Source organism: Crocodylus siamensis, chromosome 3 (assembly GCF_052110815.1).
Source record: "Crocodylus siamensis isolate JL-2025a chromosome 3, ASM5211081v1, whole genome shotgun sequence".
NCBI lineage: Eukaryota > Metazoa > Chordata > Crocodylia > Crocodylidae > Crocodylus > Crocodylus siamensis.
Genome location: NC_143397.1, coordinates 45,455,810 through 45,480,101, shown reverse-complemented (window position 1 = coordinate 45,480,101; position 24,292 = coordinate 45,455,810). Strand labels below are relative to the sequence as shown.

The following is a 24,292-nucleotide window of genomic DNA, read 5'->3' as shown; positions in this document are numbered from 1 at the left end:
GGCTTTAAAACAGGTCTACTGGGGGATAAAGAAAAAAAGCCCAGGAGGTAAATAAAGAGCCTGGAGACCTGGATGAAAAAAACTTCACAATGTTCTCAGGAAGAGGCCAGGACAGTCAGATAGATATTTGAAATGTTTACACGCTAATGCAAGAAGTATGGGGAACAAACAGAAAGAACTGGAGGTCCCAGTACAATCACAGAATTGCGATGTAATTGGGATTCTGGAGACATGGTGGGACAGTTGATGTGACTAGAACATGGCTGGCAATATAAAGGGATTCTATAGGTATGTCAAAAATAAGACGAAGATCAAAGAAACCATAGGTCCCTTATGGAATGCGGAAGGCAATCTAGTCACAGACAATGCAGAGAAGGCTGAAGTATGCAATGCATTTTTTACTTCAGTTTTCACAAACTGAGGAAGCTACCAGATGATGAGTGCAGTTGGCAGCAGAAATAGGGAAGGAGATAAATAGCTCACAGTAATGCCAGAACTGGTTAGGAATTACTCAGAGAAGCTAGATGCTTCCAAGTCAGCAGGGCTGAATGGGATGCACTTGAGGGTAATGAAACAATTGGCCAAGGTGATTTCAGAGCCGTTGTGCATCTCTTTTGAGAAATCACAGAGGTCAGATGGGGCCCCAGGTGACTAGAAAATGGAAAAATATAGTGCCCATAATTAAGAAGGGGAAGAAAGAGGGTCCAGAAAACTACAAACTAGTCAATCTGACCTCTATACCCAGAAAAATTATGAAGCAATTAAGGAATCCATTGTGAAGTACCTAGAGGAACACATGATTATGAGGAACAGTCAGCGTCGATTCACAAAGGAGCAAGTCATGCCTAGCCAATCTGGCTTTCTTGTATGATAAAGTGACAGGCTCCATGGAAGCAGGAAAAGCAGTGAATGTTATAAACCTGAAATTTAGCAATTTCCACTATAGAGATTTTAAGTTTGCCATTATGAATTAAGCTTGTCATTGTACTTTTATATCTTGTTGTTTGCTAAAAAGATACAATAAGCATTTTTTCTTTTTTGCATTCTTCTTTTATGATATATATGGATATATGGATGAATGAGTCTAAAGTGAACAAAGTTACTAAATGGTGAAAAAGGCTGAAAAGGTAAGTCTGTATCAGGTGGACCAGTCACCCAATAACAACTTAATAACCCCTATGAAGGAGGGAGACTTAGCAGCAAGAATTTGGGTGACACACTGCAAGCTTCACTGAAGCACAGACACACATCTGTATGCCCCACTCCTTCCATATCTCGTACTCCTAGGTTGGCCAGCTGGTGCAGTACAATGGACTTTGGTAACTACAACATCTGCAGAGTGATTGGGAGTGCGTGTATGTGTATAAGCACTCTTTTGAATATGCTAATCAATAAATGCAGCATTTTGTCTTATCCCCTTCATAAGGTCTCGCTCATCATTTAAGCAAATTAGTAATCTGTGCAAAACCACCACATCCTCATTAACAAGCTTAGGAAATACAGACTAGATGAAAGTACTGTAAGATGAATTATCATACTCAGCAGGTAGTCCCTCAATAGTTCAATGTCTAGGTGGGAAGAGGTATCACATAGGACTGACCCCTAGTGAATGCTATGTCCAGTACTGTTCAACATCTTCATTAATGATTTGAATATTTACTTAGTAAATATGTAGATGACACCAAGTTGGGTGGAACTGCGGACACCGCAGGGGAGAATTAGGATTCAGAATGACTTGAATAGATTGGAGAAAAAGTCCACAATCAATCAGATGAGATTCAACATGGCCAAGAGCAAAGTCCTGTACTTGGGATGAAATAACTGCATGCACAAATACAAAGACTAACAAAAGACTTGTTTTTATATTATTATATATAAAATATATTATAGCGAACCAGGAGCAAAACACAAAACAACTGTGTGCTGTTGTTATAAAAAAAGCCAGTAGCATCCTGAGTTGTATTAACAGCAGTGTCACTTGCAAATCAAAAGGAGTGAATTTTTGCTCTGTTCAGCACTGGTGAGGCCTCATCTGGAGTACTGTGTCCGGTTTTGGGCCTCAAACTTCAAGAAGGATGTGGGCAATTTGGAAAGAATCCAATACAGAGCAACAAACACTATTAGGAGCCTTGGAGGCAAGTCTTATGTGGAAAGGCTGAAAAAAAAATTGGGTTATTTACCCTGGACAAGAAAAGACTGAGGATATGATAACAGTCTCCAAATACTTGAAGGATATGGAGCTATGCTTTTGTCTGCGACTACGGGACAGGACTAGAAGCAATCGTCTCAAGCTGCAGCAGGGGAAATGTATGTTGGATATTAGATGGAACTTTTTGACTATGGGGGTGGTCAAGCACTGGAACAGGCTGCCTAGAGTTATGAAATTTCCACGCTGGAGATTCAAGAGCAGATTAGACAGATACTTGATTTGGATGGTTTAGTCAGGGATACGCCTGCCCTGAGCAGGGACATGGACTAGATGATCTTGTAAAGTCTCGTCCATCCCTGCTTTCCTATGGTCCTATAAGGTTGTACCCTAATCAACTTAAAACACATAAGCATTCCCACTAATTTCACTGGGAATGGGGTATAGGTCCAAGTGTCAGGCACATGCTTAAATACTTTGCTGTGGCAGGGCTTTATGCTGGACTGGCCATAAGACACTATGAGATTTATTGCTTACAACATGATTCAGTGCATTATCAAAACTGGCAGGCATTATGTATTGCTTCCCCAATTCATAACACATCTGCTGAAGTGATTTAAAGATAATGAGCTCTGTTTTGCATTCAAATAAGATGGCTCCTGTTAGTAAAATTAAACTAGGCAACGGGAATTCCGCATATTTGGCAAACCTTTATTTTACTGAACTTAAGTGGGAAGGCAGGACGCTCTTTGGATATTATTGTTCTATCTATCTTATCTTACAACACTCAAAGAGGAAATATATGAGCATCTTTAGTCAGGGCATGTGTACCATGTCTTAGGGAGTGACACTGACCACACCATGTGCTATATCATTATATTCCTGTCCCCCACATTACTGCATAATGTCTCCATCTTGGGTGTCCCAGGCCTCCCTAAGGGCAGTGTAGCAGGACACTAAGGTGCCTGCTACTCTCAGAGCAGAGTCACAGGTGTGGGTTGCTACGGCAACCACTGGGGAGTCAGCTGACAGGAAGGGGCTGGGCCTGGCACATATAAACCCCAGGAGTGAGGCCAGGAGGGCAGTTTGCAGCTAGCAGCAAAGGGAGAAGGAGCTCTGCTGGAGCAAGCAGAGTGGAGAAGCCTGATGGCACAAACAGCTCCTGTTTGCCATTACAGGGTGGAGAATTCCCTGGTAGGGATTGAATGATGGTTAGCCAGACAGCATAGATTTTATGTTATAGCCCAGGGGCTTGAGTTTTCTGTTTGTAGTTTTATAAGACCGGTGGTTTGGGTGAGGCTATTAGGGGTTGAAGCAGGCCTCATAGGGGATCCCCGGTGATGTGGGGACCCTGGCACCAGAGAGGGCACAGCATTTTGGGGTGCACTGGTCCCAGCCCCAGAGTGAGGAGGCAGCAGAGCGCCAGGAAGGCACAGAACAAGAGGGCGGTGGAAAGCCAGGGAAGACAAGGGGAGGGCCAAATTACAACAAGGTCCAGATCAAACCACATCAGTACCATCTGCAAGGCTTGGGCTGCAGTGTAGGGAGGAAAAAGAGCCGCAGATAGTGCCCCCTGGCACCGGGGCAAATAAAATGGACAGCCTCCCGCTAATTAACATCCATTAATTAATCAAGATCAAGGTGTGGCAGGAGAGAAGGCAGGCGGTCGGCCCATAACAGGAGGGCGGAGTCACCAATAGAAAGACTCTAGTAGAGGTACTCCTGTCACAGGCAGCTACATCACAGTTCTTCCAGGTTTAACGCATACAGTTGATGTGCTATCCATGCTATGTTGCAGGACACTAGTCAGAGGTAGGCAGTTTTTTCTAGTTGTGGGTTGGAATGACCCAAATTGGATATGGGTAGGAGGGCATTTGGACCCAGCTGCACAATTTCTTTGTGGCATCACGGGAAGAGTGCCTGCAGCCACTACTTGCGTCTCTGGCAGGACAGGGGTGCACCTGCAGCTGAAGCCCCATGTCTGCCCCATATCCAAGGATTCTATGGGCCAGATCTGGCCCACAGGCAATAAACTGAGGTCCACACGTAATGTTCCTGGAAGTAACTCAAGGAATATTTTTTCACTAATAGACTTTCAAAACCCACTTCTTTGTTTAAATAATTACAAACAAATTCAGTTGCAATATATATTGTCATTGTTAAACAAATATTCTTACTTTGATAATGTTCTTTTAAAGTTTAATTCTTTGAATAAGGAACTGGGAACCAGAAATGAGGGACTGAGAATAAGAAATCAAAGATCTCCCCAGGCAGGCACCATGCAGCCTGCAAATGCACAAAATAATCTGGAAGTTCCTGACAAAGCTCTTTTTCTGCACAAGTTTTACTTTAAGGCCTAATCATTTCAAATAGAATCTTGGCACTTAGATGGATTTCATTACAGGTTTCTGTATCTTCAAAGGGAAAGACATCACCCATAGCAGATAAACAATGGTTTCAGGAATACAACATTTCTTGGGCAGAATGAAATTAAAACAAGAGTTAAAAACTCAAGGACATAGAGAAGTCTATCTTACCTGTTGTGTTCTTCCCTAGCTCCAGTCCCACAGAGGGATTTGTTAAAATTAACTGGAATCTCTCATCACCTTCAGGAATATCATCATCAAAAATCACAATGTCAATGAATTTATACCTTTCTCCATCAGCAAAATAAAGAGTCTGGTGGGGAAGCATACAAAGACATTACATGTTTTAGAACATCAACCAAATACAGCCTTTTCAAGTCTGCTCTACAGATTTGCACTGCAGAAATATGGGTCAAAACTGTGAATGTCTCTATACATAAACTGGCTAAAAACAGGAATGAAGATCATCAGTCCACTGCAGAATGAGGGCTAAACAAGGCCTTGTTTACTGAAACCATATTTTAAAAAGCCCTGAGGTAAAGAATCTTCTAAGAAGTATTGTTCCCAAATATGAATTGCATAAATTTTCCAAACAAACATTACAAATAAAATGAAGTCTGATATTTTGAAACATGCATTATTTAGAATATTTAAAGAACAACAGACCCCACATTGAAAGCATTATGTTCGGTTTACAAACTGTATAAATGAAAGTGAAAGCCACTGTAGTTGCAGTGGCTGTCACTTTGCATGACTGAGCCAATTGAGAAAAATACACTGCTTTGCAAATAGTAAAGAAATTTAGGAAATTAATAGCATTGTTCTTGATGTTTGTTTCTTACCCTTGAGGACACATTATAATCCAAACCCAGGTGGGCCTCCAGATTTTGGGCATAGAAAAACAAAGATACGTTTCCATATGATCCTCTGTCCCGGTATGCTACTACTGTCAGAATCCCTTGGTTTTCATCTATTTCAAAACTAAAATAAAAATAAAAAAGAACCCCCAGTGATTAGAAAGATACTCAAAATTCTTAGTTCATTCAATAACATTGAACATAATTTATCTCCCCCTTCCTATTACCAGCTTGTAGTTTTCAGCCTGCATCATTACAAAGGTGACACTGCGGCCGGGGGGGGGGGGTGGCAACGGGCAACATGTCTGCCTTAAAAAGGTTAGAGTGCAACCTGTTATATGCAAGTTAAGTCAAACCTCTACTAAGTAATATATGCCTGCTTCTGAATTATATATTATAAACATGTACATTAGATTTACAGCTATATAGTAAAATCAAAATAGTTTTGTTCAAATAGTTAAAATATAACAATACATATGCAAAAGGTCTGAATTAAGGTAGCCTGGGCATTTTCTGAGTTCCAAATACTTACTTTTGCAACTTTATTAATGCCTTATAATCTAATTGTTTAGATATACATGACAGCAAATTAGATCATTGTTACATTCACATATGAGATGACTCGGTGTTTTTCGTACAAGGCAGACCTTTTTGTGCTATCAATCATACATCCAATACAACTTTTATATTTAGTGGAATTCAGCACATAATGGAGGTTTTACACAATGGCTACATACAGACATTCAGTTTCTACTGGGAAAATCACCATTCTCCTGGTAGAAATCAAAAGTGTGCAGGCAATCAAGCTTTTCCTCCTGCTCCAGAAGTAAAATAACTACAATAAAGTAAAAATTGCTCTCAAAATATTGCTCAGAGGACACTGAACATCTCACGCTTTCCCCTTGCTTAGCTCTCCCTGGGAGCTAGGAGGAGTAGAGCCAGGGGAAAGGACTCGGTGTCTTCCAGAGCCTGGGGTCACCTCAACCGGGTGGATGCATTAAGGGCAGAGTTCCCAATGGCAGAAGTAGACAGGGGCTTTGCCATACAGCTCTGCCACTTGGAATTGCTCCCTATTTCTAACTCTATATCATGGTCCCTGGTGAGGGAAGCAGGCAGGGGACTTTGCCCTGCTGCTCCAATCCCTCTGGGAATATAAGAGCTGGAATAGTGCACACTTTCCTCAGATCAGGAATGTAGAAGGAGCTGGGGAGAGGGAGAGGTTGCAGATTGAACGTCTGTACTCCTTCCTCTCCCAGAATCATTTCTAATGGTAGAAAAATTTCTACAATTGAAATTTTGTACATGGCCACTTTGTTCAGCATAGCCACTTTCTATAACACACGAGACACATGGAAAGTGCCCATATGTAGGCCATGCATTTCTGGCATGTCCCAAGAAATTAATAGTAGAGAAGGGGAAATGGTTATCAGTCCAGTCTATATGTACCCAATGACAGGAAATCTTGCATAGGAAGTTTGAAGATGTAAGCAGATCTGTAACTACAACAGAAATGTGCTGCAATGCAACAGCATGAATGAAGAAGAGAATTGTATTTTCTTATCTGCATTTATTCATGTGTGTGCAGAAAGAAGATACATGTCATAAAATAAGGAAACATATATGCACAGAGCCATCTAGAATGGAATGGACTTAAACTTGCAAGCAGAAAACAACATACTTTTCTCTACAAAGACCGTGTTTACACATGCATCTCTATCAGCTTAAATTTACTGCGCAGTAAACGGTAATAGGTCAGCATCTACATGTGCAGGCATTAAAGCACATTAACACTGTGTGTGGACTGACTTGGGAATAAAGTTAGTCCTAAATCAGTTCACACACACAGTGCTACTGTGCAGTAAGGCGTCTACATGTGTTACTTCACAGTAATTAAATCGGACGTAAATTTCATACGTGCATGGTGCAGGTATCAAATTTACACTCAAGTCTGCATAAATCACCATATTTACTGCACAGTAACCGTGCATGTGTAGACCCGTCCACAAAAAAAATCAGATTTTTGGTTGTATCTATACTGTATTTGGTAAAATTCATTGTTATCTGGATTTGGGAACTGGTTCAACTTTTCCGTTACTGGGGCCAGCTGAGGCCAAGAGCATAAAACATAAAAGGTAAGACCAAAAATCAGGCACATTAAAGGATCTGCTTCACTAGTCCTAAAATGTTTCACTAGCATTAGAAAGATCTTCCACACTTGCCAGATGAACCATCTTTAAAACTGTTTTACTATAATAAAGGTCTGATGAGCTTTCATCAACATCACTGGGAGTTTTGCCACTGGGAATCCTAGTAACCAACCCACATATTATGATCTTCATGGAAGATGAGACTTACTTGGTATTCTGCCATTCAATTACTCCTTTGACTCCATCATTGGCATCAATAATAATCTGAGCAGACATGCCTTCTATATCTAAAAGAAAATATGAAAAAAAAAATTAAATGAAGAAGAAAAAAGAAAATCCATTTATATTGTTTCAGGGTATGATTAAAACTTAATTTCCCAAACTTTGTGCACAGAATGCACTTTTCTATCTCCCAAACTACAGTGAAAGGAAGAGAATGGATATATTAATTGGGAATATTTGGGGGAAAAAGAACTGAAAAATCACCATCACCTATATAATCCAATTCCTACAGCATTGCTAGCAAAGCTTATAAACATTAAGTGCTTGTGAGGGTAAGCTCTGATACGTTAGGAGGTGTCAGAATTAAGGTTGTCCAAGCAAATTAATCTGACCATTTGTGTTTATGGATTACAATCAAACAGTTACAGTTACAGGACTGCTCCTTAATTCAGTGCAAGGATCAATACTGCTTACTGACTAAGCAGATAACAAATACTTTGTTTTAACTTCATCATTAAGCATGTCTGTCCGTGTCTTATTTACCGCACAGGCTCTAAAACCTGCTCTGAACAGAGATTTATTCGTTTCCTTATAGACTTTTCTCTAGCACTCATCACTGTAGCATTTGAGTACTCCACAAACTTTAGTACAATTATCTTCACGATATCTCTGTAAAAAGGTGATATTATCATCACCATGATAATAGGCAAGAAACTGAGTGACAGAACAATTAATATAAGAAGCGGCAAACACCTTTTGGTGCCCAATATGGTATGCCTACAGCTTGATTTTTTTTTAAACATGTTTTTTCTTCAGAACATAGATGCATAAGGGCAAGCTTAATTTTAGTATTTTTTAAATTTTGAGTACTTAACTTTGGAACTTCATTTTTTTTTTTCATTTTAATCTTTTAGAAGACATTTCTCATGTTACAAAAACTAAAAAAAAATTGAGGAGAAAAAACATTTTACCCTATTAACCACTTGCAAGCATCTAAATCAACAAAGCTAAATATTCAGATACACAGCATAGATTTCTACCAAATAAACTAATTAAGCAATTGGTAGAAACAGGGGACTGCTAAATGTATGTGGATTTGTCACTATAACAGGATGGGAAGGGAACATTGTCATTAAGTTCACAAAATAGATATTTGTGAGACAGCAAAAGATAGTCAAGCCCCAAGAATCTTGTGTTCTTTTCCAGGGTCTGAGTATGTGCTAAGGTTTACAGATGCTTCTGTTCATACCTTCAGCTTCCCTGATCCAATTCCTCCCCATCGTGCTTGATCCAAGGTTTGTTTCCCTGCTATTATTTCCTTATTTTGAGGACTTTTATAGTTTCATAGTTTCTAGGGTCGGAAGAAACCTGAGTAGATCATCTAGTCTGACCCCCTGCCATGGCAGAAAGAGTACTGGGCTCAAACGACCCCAGCAAGGTGTACATCTAGCCTCCTCTTAAAGACCACCAGGGTAGGAGCCAGCACCACTTCTCTTGGAAGTTGGTTACAGATCCTAGCCGCCCTGATCGTGAAGTAGCGCCTCCTGATATCTAGCCTAAATCTACCCTCTGCCAGCTTGTGACCGTTATTCCTGGTCACTCCTGGCAGTGCTCAGGGGAACAGGGACTTCCCCAGTGCCTGCTGATCCCTGCTGATGAGTTTGTAACAGGCCACTAGATCCCCCCTCAGCCTTCCTTCTGGAGGCTGAACAGGTTCAGGTCCCGCAGCCTCTCCTAATAGGGCCTTCCCTGCTGCCCCCTGATCATTTGAGTGGCCCTCCTCTGGACCCTCTCCACGTTGTCCACATCCCTCTTGAAGTGCGGTGCCCAGAACTGGATGCAGTACTCCAGCTGCGGCCTGACCAGTACCGCATAGAGGGGGAGGATCACCTCCTTGGACCTGCTTAAGATGCATCTGTGGATGCATGACAAGGTATGGTTGGCCTTCCTGACTCCATCCCCACACTGCCGGCCCATGTTCATCTTAGACTCAATGATGACTCCAGGATCCTTTTTTCACCTCTGTACTGACAAGAAGCGAGTTCCCCAACCTGCAGGTATGGTGCTGGTTCTTCCTCCCCAGGTGCATCACTTTGCACTTGTCAGTGTTGAATCCCATCTTATTCTCATCCACACACCTTTGTAACCTGTCTAGGTCCGATTGTAGCCTATTCCTCCCATCTAGTGTGCCCACATCCCCCCACATCTTAGTGTCATCAGCAAATTTGAACAAGGTGCTTTTTACCCCCTCGTCCAAGTCACTGATGAAGTTGTTGAACAGTGCGAGCCTGAGGACCGAGCCCTGAGGAACTGCACTGCCCACATCCCTCCAGGTCAAAAATGACCCATCCACCACCACACTCTGCATGCGGCCCTCCAGCCAGTTGGTGACCCAATTGACTGTGTGGGTATCGACACCACAGTCCCCTAGTTTCTTAATAAGAACGGGGTGAGAGACAGTGTCGTAGGCCTTCCGAAAGTCCAGGAAGACTATGTCCACTGCTACCCCTGTGTCTAATGATTTGGTGATCTGATCACAGAAGGCTACCGGGTTGGTCTAATAGGACCTACCACTGATGAACCCGTGTTGGTTGCTCCTAAGCATGAAATCCCCTGCTGGCCCCTCATGGATGTGTGCCAGAATAATTTTCTCAGACAGCTTGCCTAGGATCGAGGTAAGACTAACTGGCCTATAGTTTCCTGGGTCCTCCTTCTTCCCCTTTTTGAAGATGGGAACCACGTTGGCCCTCTTCCAGTCCTCTAGCACCACAAGTGCTCATAAAGCCGTGCCAGGGGTCCTGCAATGACCTCAGCCAATTCCTTTAGTACTCTAGGGTGGAGATCGTCTGGACCGGCTGACTTGAATACGTCCAGTCCCTCCAGAAGTTCCCTAACTAGTTCCTCACTAACCCTTGGCCTAGGTGTGCCTCCCCTCGGGCCTGAGGGGGGCCGAGCAGGGGGGTGACTGTTCCAGTCCCTGCTTATAATATTACCTTAATAATTTTATATATATATATATGTGCCTTTATAATACTGTCTTAATAAATATTTGCTAGGATTTATACCTTCATGAAAATTATAAAGTGGGTAGATTATAGAAATGAAAAATCAGAATCACAGAAAAACTAGGCCTGGAACGGACCACAGCAGAACCCTTCCTCAAGACAAGATCATCCCTCACTAAACCATCCCAGTCAAGAATTCATCTAATCTGTTCCTGAAGATTTCCCAGGATGAAAATTCCAAAACCTTTCTGAGTAGCCTGTTTCAATGCTTAACCACTCTCAGAGTGAAAAAGTTCTTCTTAATCTCCAATTTAAATTTCCCCTACTGTAATTAGTAAAATTCTGATATAAGTCAATAAATGCAGGATTATATTGAATTTTTTGTCTCATTAATTTAAATGCATCTACAGTGTGTGCGCCAGTTCATCCCAGTGATATACCCGGGCTGTGTGAATGTAATTCAAGGAGACAAAGTACCTTGCACAATGAAGGGTAAGACTAAATGACCCATTACCGAATTTACTTCTAGCAGATATTAAGTGTACTTCACTCAGGTGTTACACTTCCTTTATGAAATAAGTGTCATCAATGAACTAATCCTAGTTCAGACTGGCCATATGATTCATCAGTATTACAATTTACCTTTTAGTCTGTAATGAATTAATTCAGTCACTTCTATAGGCATGCAAAGAAAAGGGGAAAGAAGTCAAAAGAAAGACAGTAGAAGGACACAAACTTAACATTAAGGATCTAGTCCTGCTCTCCTTAAAGTCAATGAGAATTTTGCCATTGATTTCAGTGAAAGCAGGATCAGGATCTAACCAAGTGGGCCGATATAATAAAGGTGAATGGAAGATTAAGAGAATTTTAACCTCAAAAGCAAACCTAGTAAAACAGCAATAAAGAAACTTTGTGAGGTTGTTTTACTGCTTTAAATATTATTTTGTCACTTTTCCTCCAAGCACACATTGAATAAGCAGTTATCAGGTAGGGGTATGCAAAACAGGCTGTATTCTATTCGGATTCAGCCCAAATTGGGGACAGTGATTCAATTTGTTGATTCGGATCACTGTCCCTGATTCGATTCAGCCAAATCCAAATCTGAAAATTCAGTGCTGATTCAGAGAATTAGTGATTCAGCCACAGACACAGCTTTAAATGTTTTTTCTATGTATGAGGTACAGGCGCAGCCTGTGAATGCTGTGATGCTGGGGCAAATGAAGCGTCCCACAGGAGCGCCAGGAGGGGAGCAGGGGCCCTGTGTGTTCCCCGCCAGACCGAGAAGTGGACCTGAAGTGCTTCTGGTCCACTTCCACGTTTGCTGCTGAGCGTGCTGGGAGACCCCCGCGCTCCTGTGGGACACTTCATCTGCCCCAGCATCGCAGCACTCATGAGCTGCCTGCTACCTAGAGGTATATAGAAAAAATATTTATAGCTGTGTCTGAATCGCTGAATTCTTCCAAACCTCTCCAAATCAATTCGGAGGGTTCCAATTCAATTCAGAGAAATTAAAGGGTCTCCTGATTTGATTCAGCCAAATTGGGCTGAAATCTCCACCGAATCAAAACATTAAGGACAATATTGTGCTCAGCCTCCATAAAGATGCAGAAGTCTGGAGTAATATAATGCACACCAGACACAGTAGCAATCCCTGGGTTCAGAGGATGAGGATTGCGAGCTACTATGAATGTTTTGTTTTGTTTTGTTTTGTTTGGGGGGGGGGGAGGTTCTGCAGGCTCTATAGCCCCATTTTTATCTGAAGAGGTCACTGCACCTTTAAATAAATGATCCAGAGGTCACAAGCCCTCTGCAGTTCCTGGAAATATAATGTACGATGCAAAATACTTCTTCCAAACACTGCTGGTCTCCAACACAGGGCTTAACATGCAAGGCACAGCTAATCAATTCTCAGTATTACTTTTGGAGAAATTACTCCTCTGTTTAGCAGTTTGGGTTTGAACGAGACCAGCTTCTCATCTCTGCATAACTGTCATAAGCATTGTGCTGAATCAGATAGCCAAGATATTTTACTAAGACAAATAATCATTCATTTATCAAATTTTCAAGAATATTTTTTTCTCACTATCCCTAAAGTATTTTCATACTGGAAGTCTAGTTCTCAAATTTCAATAGGAAGTCCTCATATTAATGATTTAGCAAAATGATCAAGGCTTTTAAAAAACAAAACAAAACAAAAACAAAACCATACATTAAATAAATAGCTTCTGTAAAAATAACTGAAATTAATACATCTCAGTCTTGGTTCTTATGATAACTGACCAACTCTTTTAGGTATTCTTGCTGTACACCTGTGTTGTCACTAAGCTACTATAATAACAGTCAATCTAGAGAATATTATTAAATTCATACAACAAATACAAATTGAAAAAGTAATTATTTTACTGATGCAGATGATATACCCAGTTTGGGAGGAGATGTTGTCATAGGATACAAGATGAGCTCAACTGAAGTTAAATTAACAAGGAAGAATTCCTGCACCTCTGGAATATCATCCTGAAAAACACAAACAGAATAAACATTCCTTTTTGAGTCTTTTAAAGAAACAATTTGCAACTCACCCAAAAAGCAACACTAAGTCCAATATCGCAATCATATTAAGTCTCCTTTCTACCTTCCTGAAATAGTACTGGGTCTGAGAGTAATCTTCATGTGAGACATATCAGATAAAGCATTAAATTTCATAGAGAAGTCACTACAGTGACACCAAACTATTCCTGAACATAAATTCCATTGTGAATTTAAAGGCATTAAAAATAACCCACTAAAAAGAAAACAAACAAAAAACATAAGAACAGAAGGAGAAATCAATTCATAACAGTTTGTAGTTAAAAAAGAACAATATTTTTAATTCTAGATATTGAGTAAAACTTAATGAGATGGTTCAATTTGATTTATGTATATCTATTTGTATCTGCTATCTCTGATTAACTGCACCCCTTCGATTTCCATTTTTACCATTAAGGCAAAAAGCTCTTTTCATTATTTCTAAAACACAATGAAATATGCTATACAGCATTAAATTATAGGCAGGATGTAGAAACTGGGACCAGATTATGCTTTCATTCAACATGTGTATTGATGAAAGGGATTAAAATTTACCTCCAGAATGGTAATATTTATGGCAGCTGATGTTTCACCTTCCCCTAAAAGCAATGATCCAGAAACAGGTATATAATCAACTCCAGGTTCAGCCAAGGTCCCTTCTGTCTGATTCCTTAATTTAAGGTATCCTGGAACTGTTGTATATGTGATATTGATAACACCTGGTGAATTTGAAACAAAAGCAAAACATGTTTTTTATTCTAGCTCCTACATGACTACAAACCAAGTAGCAAGATAGAAAAAGCATGGGAGAAAGTAAGAGGTATCCTTGATTTACAGCCAGGTAATTACAGAATAGAGATTAGATCAAAAGCTTTCAGTGAGTCTGTGGGGAAGCACTAAGTCCTTGGCTCTGAAACAATCAACCGGGCAGGTCTGCAGTAGAGTCATGCATCTTTAAAGTTCAGGGTCCCCAGCCATACTTCTTTCTTCCAAATGGGACTACAGGGCTTGCTAAACAGACTACCCCAGTACTAGAGACAAAAGGATTGCTGGCTTCTTGGTTCCAGGACAGCCAGCCATGCCAAAGCTTCTAAGATTTGCAATTAACAATGAAAGCAATTGCTCATGTATTTGAAGCTTTAGCTTTTGATCAGGTTGATTGAACACACCTGTCCTATGTCCCAGTTTACTGTCATTTCTAGAAATCATCTTTGTTCCTTGCCAAATGGTGCTAATTTCTCCCAAAGAAAAGGAAGCCTTTCTCCAAACTTTCTCCTTTTAAATAACTAAATTAGATGTAAAAGCAAACTGAGTATGATTTGTGGTTATTTTTTGTTTATATTTCTCCTACAGTATGTCAGTAATTTTTTACATATCAAGTGATTAACTCTCTCATTCAGACATGAAACTACCAATTTCCTGAAATTTAAAGATGATGCATGAAGTGGATATTTGCATAGTTGCCATAAATCACCATTATATGCCCTAATTTATAACTATACGATTTAGTAAAGTAACAACACTCCTAAAGAAAGGAACATCTGAAAACTACCCATAATCACTAACAATATGACAGAGGTTCCTTCTCTGTGACAAAGTAGACACAACACTTTTTTTATACCAGGTGCTTGCTTTGTCCTAGCATAATGACTAGACATGTAGTACAGTATGATTACTGTTCCTAGCTGGGTAAGAAGTGCACATTTATTCTACCTTAGAATAATTTATTCTAGCTTATCCTCTCTGGAAACTTCCCCAAGTTTCCACTTCTCCAGTTCTCTGGAGGTTGCTTTCTAAGGAGGGACTTGTCCCTACGCAGTGCTGAATCCTTATGGTTGACCAGTCCCTGGAAAACTGGGCAGCATGGTTGAAGCAGTGAGGAGAATGTACCTTTAAACTTAAGTTTTAATAAAACTGGCACTTTTAATTTCATTCCCTTCTCCTGACTCTTATGAAGAATGATGTTTTAGCCCCTTAAGTTCAATCCTTTAGGCTAGGGACAGGTATTCAAAAGGCATGAGCCTGAACTGATTCAATGTTTGCAGGTTAGTCTAACCTGGCTAGGCTGAACTGGTTTGTAATTGCACAGACATCCCAGAATTGCCAACACATGTCTGCAGTGGCTCAGGCTATATCTCTGTTGCCGGGCATTTTATGTTAGATAAATAGAGCTTACAGATGAACTGGATTGGAGGGGTGAATAGCAAAGGGGTAACAAAATTAATGAATGTGCATTTCTTACCGGGCTAGGAGAAGTAATCATACTATACCACATGCCTAGTCATTATGCTAGGACAAAGCAAGCACCTAGTATAAAAAAGTATTGTGTCTACTTTGTCACAGAGAAGGAACCTCTGTCATAGTCCCCTCTCCTTCTGCACAAGAAATGAAGGAACTAACCACAGTCCAATTTCCATTTAACTTCATGTACTTTTCCATCCTTTTGATGCTTTATTTTGAAAAGGTAGAATATTGTTAGTGATTATGGGTAGTTCTCAAATGATCCTTTCTTTAGGAGTGTTGTTACTTTACTAACTTGTGTAGTTATAAATTAAGGCATACAATGGATAAGCTAGAATAAAGATGAAGAATATTTGGTTACTGTCCTCTCTGGGTTTTTGACAGCAGTAACTACATTATTCAAATAAGATTTCAGAAATCAGAAAGGTATAAACAGAGATGAACATCTGACTGGTATGACTCCTCCTAACTTTTACTTGGCCAATAAATACATGTTCATAAAATGTAAGACCTCCATATTGCAGAGAATTACACAAACCTAAAGATCCATATTCTCTGTTGATAAAAAGCTGGATGGTTCTATTTCCCTCTTGGACTAAAACTATCCTGGATGAAGAAGCAAAATTCAAAACTCCATGTGGTTCATCACTAGCCTCAACTGTCAGAATAGCTTCATACCCTTGGCTATCCAAAACAGCAGCACCTGTTGAAGGAATTCCTGTAAAATAGTCAGTGCATTTGATTAGAAAGAATTTCAAACAACTGAAATGTATTTCAATATTGGTTACAGTTTGCAATATTATATGCCAGGCAGTCAATCACATAGTTAATGAAATTAATCAAGCAGGATGTGATCACGTTGTTCCATTTTCTATGGCTGGTATGGAACCATATCTGCTGCCAACCCCACACCGAGGTAGGACCTATGGCCATCAAATAGGGTGGTTCCACATATGTCCTGTAGTGAACATGAAACAAGTTACAATACTTCACAATTAAACTACATTTATAAAAGCATAAAATGCAAAGAGTGTAATATGAAATGATGCGAGAAAACAGAATATCATCCAAAATTAATCTAGAAGACAGGTAAGTAAAAGACAAGATTTTGTCTGTAAACATACCCGTGGCTTTAGTAATAAATACAGATTTAAATGCTGACTGTCTCAGAAGGAAGGTGAAAGGTGGGACTAGAACATTCTGCCTTGCTTGAATTAAAGCAACAATTGAAAATGGGAAAATCTGCTTGTGGCATAAAAGTAATTGTTTTAAGTGGTATAAATATCAGCTTACTTCATAACAACTGTATCCAAAAGGCATTAGTAAATATAAACATATTAGGCCCTATGCTGGCTCTGCTTAAAGAAGTATATATAAACTTCCACTGAATTACATAGGCAAAATGCATACAGACAAATAAGGAACCAATTAAATCTTAAATCAGTGGGGGGAAAACATTCACATCTTAAAAGTTGTTTGCAGTGCTTTACATTTTTGCTAGTAAAACCTAAAGCATTAATGTAGATACCACTCCTTTCAGTGTGTGGGTATCCTGATACATTACCTTGGGTTCTGATGTCATATAGGATGAGTTTATATTCTTCTTTTTCTTCAGGAATATGGTCATCCAGCAGATGAACAAAGAATGATGCATTCAGTGATTCCTGTTTATATGAAGTGTTAAAACTGATTAGTCATTGCTGTACAAGATACAAGGCACTATACTTTGAATGTAAGTAGTGATTCCTCACAAGAGGTTTTAATTTAAGAGATCAGAAAATTAGAACCTCTAAATTGGAACTCAAAGAGAAAGAAAACAAAACATTTATCTCAGGAAGCATCTTGGGGGGAAAGGTGTTCAACCTCTCTCACCTCAGCATTAATTTCAGTTTTCATATTTCATATTTCAGTTTCCCATTGGTGTTAAATGTGCTTAAGCTGCATGATCTTACCTCAGGAAAGAAGAGTATTCCAGAATAGTTTTCAAAATTTTGTTCTACACGATCACCAACAATTTTCCAGTTAACAGTAACATTTCCCAGTCCAGGGGCAGTTCTTAGAACATGGAACTGCAAGTGTTCTCCTACAAACAGAGCACAATATTTGCCATAGAGAAACCAGAACTGCCTTTGCTTTGTAATATAACTAGAAATTAGAAGCATGCATGCCACAATTTTAGCAACTTTTTCAAAACAAATTCAAGGATCCACTAACAGTAAACCTTGATTTATATAGTACATTTGTTTTATTATTAAAGGAGAAAGAGAAAAACCCAACATCTTAAACTCTTCAGTTCTCTTTTTTCTGTTTAGTTTTGGAAAGAACTATCAAATGCATGCTTAGACTTGGCATATAGAAACAATTTGAAGGCAAAAATAAATACCCGCCAGAACATGCACAAACATCGGAACAACGGCAATATGTAGTCTACCCATATTAGTAAATGCTGTATGTACCAGCTATGATACATGTGGATTCCTATTGCAGTTCAACATAAAAAAATGTACATATTGCTAATATTATTTCACTGTAATGTAATTTTGCACAATGCATGCAGAAAAATGCTTGCAATTACCTGTAAATCCCATTTACGCAAGTTTAACTTATAAATACAATCACAGTTACAGATTTTAAAGAGAACAAAAGAAAATATTCAAAAAAAGTTAATATTGACCTATAATTTTTCAAGAGATCTTTGTTAATTGACTTTGGTCAATGTTAGTTTACAAAAAGCATTTCTAGTTATACTAGTTACATTTTTATTATTTAGTCCAAAAGGTAAAAACTGGGGGGAAAAAAGTAGCATAACCATCTTTGGAAAATTTGTGAAAAACAAAAATACAATAGTTTTAATACTTAAATATGTATTAGTGTAATTCCTTTAAAAAGAGTTTTAAATTTGCATTTAAAAGAGTTTTAAATGCGAATGGTTTGTGGATTTACATATTGCATCAAATAAAGATTATATGTTATTATTTATAATTGGGGTATGTGTTTAGATAGGTAGTATATACACAGTATAAGACATATGTTTGTTTTCAAAATGTAAGTATATTACATACATCTTTCAACAGCATTTTTCAGGTGCACATTGTTTAAGTTTGCCAGTACATACAGTATTGCATTGGCTTCTGAAAGTCAAGAAAACATACAGAAATCTACAGTATCAAGATACTTGGGCCTGTCCATATACAAAGGATTGTTTTAAAGTTACGTACACTGACATTCTTTTCTTTTGGAAAAAAGGAAAAATGAATGCAGTTAAGGGGGTTTTTTCTTCATCCCAAACTACTCTAAAGATGCAAAAATACACTTGTTACAAGCTTAGTTTGACTTTCCTAACTGCTAGAAAAATGCCTTTTCTGCCCATTTGTACTAGAGAAATTCAAAGGAATCACATTGATTTTGTTTTTCGTTGTTGTTAATCTTGGACATAAGCCTATTCATGTGGCCCCATAGCACAGAGACCACAATAGAGGTCAAAGGAGCAGAGAACTAGTCTATTTGATGCAGACAGGGATGTCTACTTTCTCTTGTACCTATAGGTGCCTATACATGTGCTCTGATGTGTTCTAATTAGATTAATCAAGTCTGCTGGAACATTCCAATTAAAATGTTCCACTGTGCCTCCTCATTGATGGATTCATGGATTCAGCATCCCATATTTCAAAATGGTGGTGGGAGCACTTTAACTAAAACTTATCAAACAAGTTTTACTTAAACATACCTGCAGCCTTTTTGAAATGTGGGGTGCTGAATACAGGTAATGCTATGGTATTTTAATTACAGCAGCTGTCTGGGAGCCGCTCTTATTAAAACGCCTCCTCCCCCATTCCAGAGCATGTGTATAGGCACCAGTACATGCCTCAGTAACTACCACCTACAGGGGAAAAGAGATTCTCTTCTTAAACCTGAAAGGAGCTTACCTCCTCTAAGCAATAGATTAATTTTGTGCAAAATCAGTTCATGTGGGCTGTTAGGACTTGTGTGCTGCGGCTACATAAAAAGAGTACATATTTGTTCTGTTGAGTCCATAGCTAACGTTACAGCAGTATGATTTCATTGACTGCTAATATAAATACTCTTAGTTTATAGAGGTGCAATATCTGTAACAGACCTAGTGGGACTAGATCCAGCATTATACCTTGCCACCGCTATGAAAAAATGGGAAGAAGATAAGCTAAGTTGGCTGTGAACCACCCTGGGCTCTTTCATTAGTGTGAGATCAGGTAAGGCCAGTTCAACCCCTAGTATGATTTTAGAGTATTCCCAGGACAGAATATTTGTAAGTAGTATTGATCAGCTAAAATGACAGGAAGAACATCATAAAAATACTCTAGATAGCTCCTTTTCTGTTGAAGAACCATTGTTATCCAAGGTTTGTCCATCACTGTAATGAGATGGAAATGAATTATTAACTTTAGGAGACCAGAATATAAATTTTGAAAGAAAGTGTATAAATATTTTAATTAAATTATATATAAAGCTATACAGGTGTAAAATAAAGTCCATTTCCAAATAACTTAGACCAGTATATGTGTTTATGCATCAGCATTTCATAACTCAGTTAAATCCTGGAATTTGCTGATGATTACAATCTGTGTTAAGCTGGTCCACATCATTGCTGAGAGAAGAGATAGTTCAAATGTATTAAACACGACGTCAAGATGATGGTTTCTGTGGCTCTGGGTTTCCAAGTATGTACTCTAGGGTCTACAATTTCTAGTGGGGAACATCATATATTGTTTAACACTGCACTGAAATCCATTCTATCCTATTTGAGAATTTTGCATGTCCATTTTCAAAAACAAATTCATGCTTAGCACATTATAATCTACTTCAGTGCCACAACTGCAAAATGCACAAATAAGACACAGCATATTTCAATACAATATTATGCAATACAGTCACTTATCATTGTTCACAGCAAAATTCATCATGTATAAAGCAGTTACAACAAACTCATGAGCAGTCTGTATTAGAACACTGGCCAAAACATTAAATCTAACTGACTATTAATCACCAATTCCAAAGGTTCATTAATGACCAATACTAAGACCTTTTACTTGCCATATCCAGAATGAACATAGGGAAGAGTGAATATGTATGCAATTCTGCCTTCAGTAGGTCTGAATAAATATCAAAATCATTTCTGCTGACTGGAAAATGTTTTATCAGGTCAGTTTCACCTAATTTTATTTTATTTTTTAAATTTGTTACCTAAGCCTAGAGATCTACGTGGTGAATTGACACAGAACACTGAATACATGCCTACAAAGCTATGATGCACTATATACTCATTTTGAAACTAACTTATTATTTAGCTGGTGAATAACAAGTTACATAGTAGAATAGTGAATTTGCAGTTATAAGTATTTTTTTCTGGCCAAGAAAGTCTAGATATCGAAGACAAAAATGAAGCACTAATTCAGTCTATGATGTCATAATAGTTTATTCTTGTTACCTAAAAGATTCTGCATGGTTATTTTTCCTTGCTGGGAGCCAATGCACTCTTATTTGTTACAACGTGGAGAATCAATAACCAATAGTTTCCAAAATATAAACAACAATATTTCAATGTCAACATAGTATTTGCTACTGTTCTGTAAATTAAATTTAACCAAATGGAAAAGTCTCATGAGGGTCATCATAATCTCTGATGCCGAGACAGTTTGCGTCAATTCCTTGTGCTCATTGATGGTTCTGCTTAGCTTGTCAAGATTACTGCTGATGACTGGCTGCTCAGAACCATTAATGTGGAGGAAAAGTGGATTTAAAGAAAGAGTCACACCAGCACAGAATTAACATAAACCACCTAGATAAAAAACTTTCAAAGAGTTATGATGTCCTTTCATGCCTACCGATGAACACGTTTGGTTTAGGAAGTTAAATGAGAATCTGTCCCTCTTAGCAACGTATATTCATCATATACTTTCCCTGGGGAAAAGATGCGTGTTCTAGTTAACTTGCCTTGACCAAGACAGCAACAAATTTTAGAGAACATTGACACTGTAGTTCATTTAGATTCAAGCAAAAGCCAAACCAAGACAATCATCGTATCTGAAAGTGCAGCAAACCTTAAAGCTAACATGCAATTTTTTCTTTTAAAACATTAATAAACATTTGTCCTTGCTAAAACTATTATATTTCTTCTTAAGTGTCCATGGGATTTAAAGATGAGACAGGACTCCTATACTCCATACCACCTACAATCAAAACACAAGTGGTCATTCCCCCAAGGGTCATGAAGGAAGGAGGGAAGGAGGTGTGTTCATCATGACAAGCTCCTATTTTTTTTGTCGTTGTTGTTGCTGTTGTATCTTTCAGAATATTTCAAGTTGATGAAAATCATTAACAGATGATTAAACAGATAACGGTATTGCTATGAATGGATAACAACACATATGATTCAACAAAAACTGTAGTTTTATCAAAGCCCAGAATTTGGCAATAAATATAATGGGAAAATTTAGAAAGGGGCTAAAAATAGTATGCCAAAAAGCACAGAAGGTGTGACTTCAGAAAGAAAAAAATGGAAACACTGCTGAAGCTATATAAAATGGTTTTGAACCCAATCTTTTTGTCCCTTCAGGGAGTTCTCTGTGGGCATGGACAGAAAATTATATCATTTCATGGGGCATACATGAGCTGCTCCATTTAAACTGTTTCAATCTGACTGCTCCTGTCCTTCAGTAAGTGAAACTTCATCAGTTAAACCTATAAATTATCCTGGTTCAATTTCCGTTTGCTGAGGGATAGGATTAGACAGGCAAAATAACTGCAGGTACTGAGCTAAAGAACAGAGTCTCATGCACCCTCACACTTTTAACACAGTATCCATTGTTCATTTTGTCCCTGCCCTAAGAATTATATTTGAAGGACCTTAATCCTCAGTGGAATATAGCAGATATTCAATGGGTTTTCAAGACTACTTTCATTAGCAGAATGAAAAGAACAACTTTATAAAGTCTTCATGAAGAAAGAACATTAATGTGGAAGTTGATGGCAAACAAAGTAAGTGTAGTCAATATAAAGAGGAACCCACCTTCACGGCCAATAACAGATCTTGAGGCTGTCTGAAAGCTAATAACTCCAGCTACATTGTCATTGGCCAGAATAATCAGAGTGACACTGTCAGAACTGGGTAGAATACGGCTGCCTCCTTCAGTATAGGTCAGGCTGATTATAATACTTTCATTATCTTCTGGCTCTGGGTCATCTAAAATAGTCAACGTGACCATTTTTTTAGTTTCACCTATGAAAAAGAAATAGGAAAATACCTATATAAGTCATCATAAGTCATATGCACTTTTAGAAATGGAAGGAAAATATATGTAATTTGTCAAATTTATATTTTTATTATCCTTTTTACAGTTGAGTGTATGTTACTGAATACAATTATGCAATTATATATCATTGCAACACAACTACTAAACCCATTGTGTAACAGTCTTAAAAGTCTGAATAATTCATTTTCAAATGCCAGAATTCTTTGTGCATCATATTTGCAACACCCTTCTAACTACATTTAGAAGAGGAGTAAAGTTTTAGTGTAAAAGAAAACAATAATGCACGTGATTTTTCTAATGAACGTGTATGAACAGACTGGCATGCTCATATCCCCATAATTCTATATATATTATATTTACTGAGCTTAAGAGTTTGTATAGTATCTCATAATTCTATAACCCTTTCATGTGCATTTCCTACCTACTTTGCTGACTTACCCATTGAAATTAATATAACTATTAAACAATATAAAATTATCTGGTTGCCAAAAGTGACCCCTAAAATTTCCAGTTTAGTCTTACTGTTCATAGCACATGAAATACCTAAATACATCTTACAATGATGTATTTGCATGTTTACGAAACACACAGGTGTTTCCTACTATATCATTACCTGGCACTTAAATATAATTAATTAACATAGCTGACTTAGTAGAAGTGCACAGCATCCACTCACCAATGGCTTTTCAAAATGTAGGGTGCATCTGTACTATGGAGTATTGTACTTTGCAATGTGACAGCAACTCCGTTGTGTTATTCAATGTTGTAAGTTACTTGGTGTATTTAAAAATTAATAAAATAAATAAATAAAAGAGATGCTGTCATTTCAAAAACCTTGCTAGTTGGGAGAAAGGAGAGGCAGCCATCCTAAAGATTTGGTGTTTTGTTTTGTTTTTATTGCTGCACAAGAGGCTCAGAAAGAGTACTTTGGATCTGCTCTTATTTATACCTAATGACTGCAATGACATTATTCCTGATGTACATCAATGTAAAGGAGATAGGAACCAGGGTGCGTGCGTGCGTGTGTGTGTGTGTGTATATATATATATATATATATATATATATAAAAACATGCAGTACAACATGCCTGAAAGGAGCTACTTTAATATTACATTTAGAAACATTTGTAGGGGATAGCAGATATTGAGGACAAGACAGAAGAGCTACAAGAAAACACTACAGGTCTGTTTACAGTATCAAAAGACAGGAGAGGAGCCTGGTGGTGGAGCCCAGTGTACCTACTCCATTACATTCCAAAATGTATATAATGTAGTTGCCATGGCATAGTGCTAGGCATGTGCCAATAAGTATGCCAGAATGAATTTTCCAAAGCATGCCCCATTTTAGGATGTTGTGCATGTGGAGGGGTGTGCCAGGTCTCTGTCTGCTCTGTCAAACTGTCAGTTGATACTGAAGCCACTTTAGTGTATTCATTCTTTGACAGACCTGACATC

The 24,292-nt window shown here is 38.4% G+C and overlaps 1 protein-coding gene across 1 annotated transcript in view; it reads right to left on the bottom strand.

Annotated features, from left to right (window-relative positions):
- The window catches only part of ADGRV1 (adhesion G protein-coupled receptor V1), a 479,769-nt gene that overhangs the window by 330,031 nt on the left and 125,446 nt on the right, over positions 1–24,292 (bottom strand). The window contains exons 34-42 of the mRNA XM_090037635.1: positions 22,595–22,804; positions 17,502–17,632; positions 17,114–17,213; positions 16,088–16,267; positions 13,864–14,027; positions 13,164–13,257; positions 7,725–7,803; positions 5,355–5,493; positions 4,684–4,825 (exon numbers count right to left, since the gene is read on the bottom strand). Coding sequence (XP_089893761.1) covers positions 4,684–4,825; positions 5,355–5,493; positions 7,725–7,803; positions 13,164–13,257; positions 13,864–14,027; positions 16,088–16,267; positions 17,114–17,213; positions 17,502–17,632; positions 22,595–22,804 — 1,239 coding nt within the window. The remainder of the gene's footprint in view (positions 1–4,683; positions 4,826–5,354; positions 5,494–7,724; positions 7,804–13,163; positions 13,258–13,863; positions 14,028–16,087; positions 16,268–17,113; positions 17,214–17,501; positions 17,633–22,594; positions 22,805–24,292) is intronic.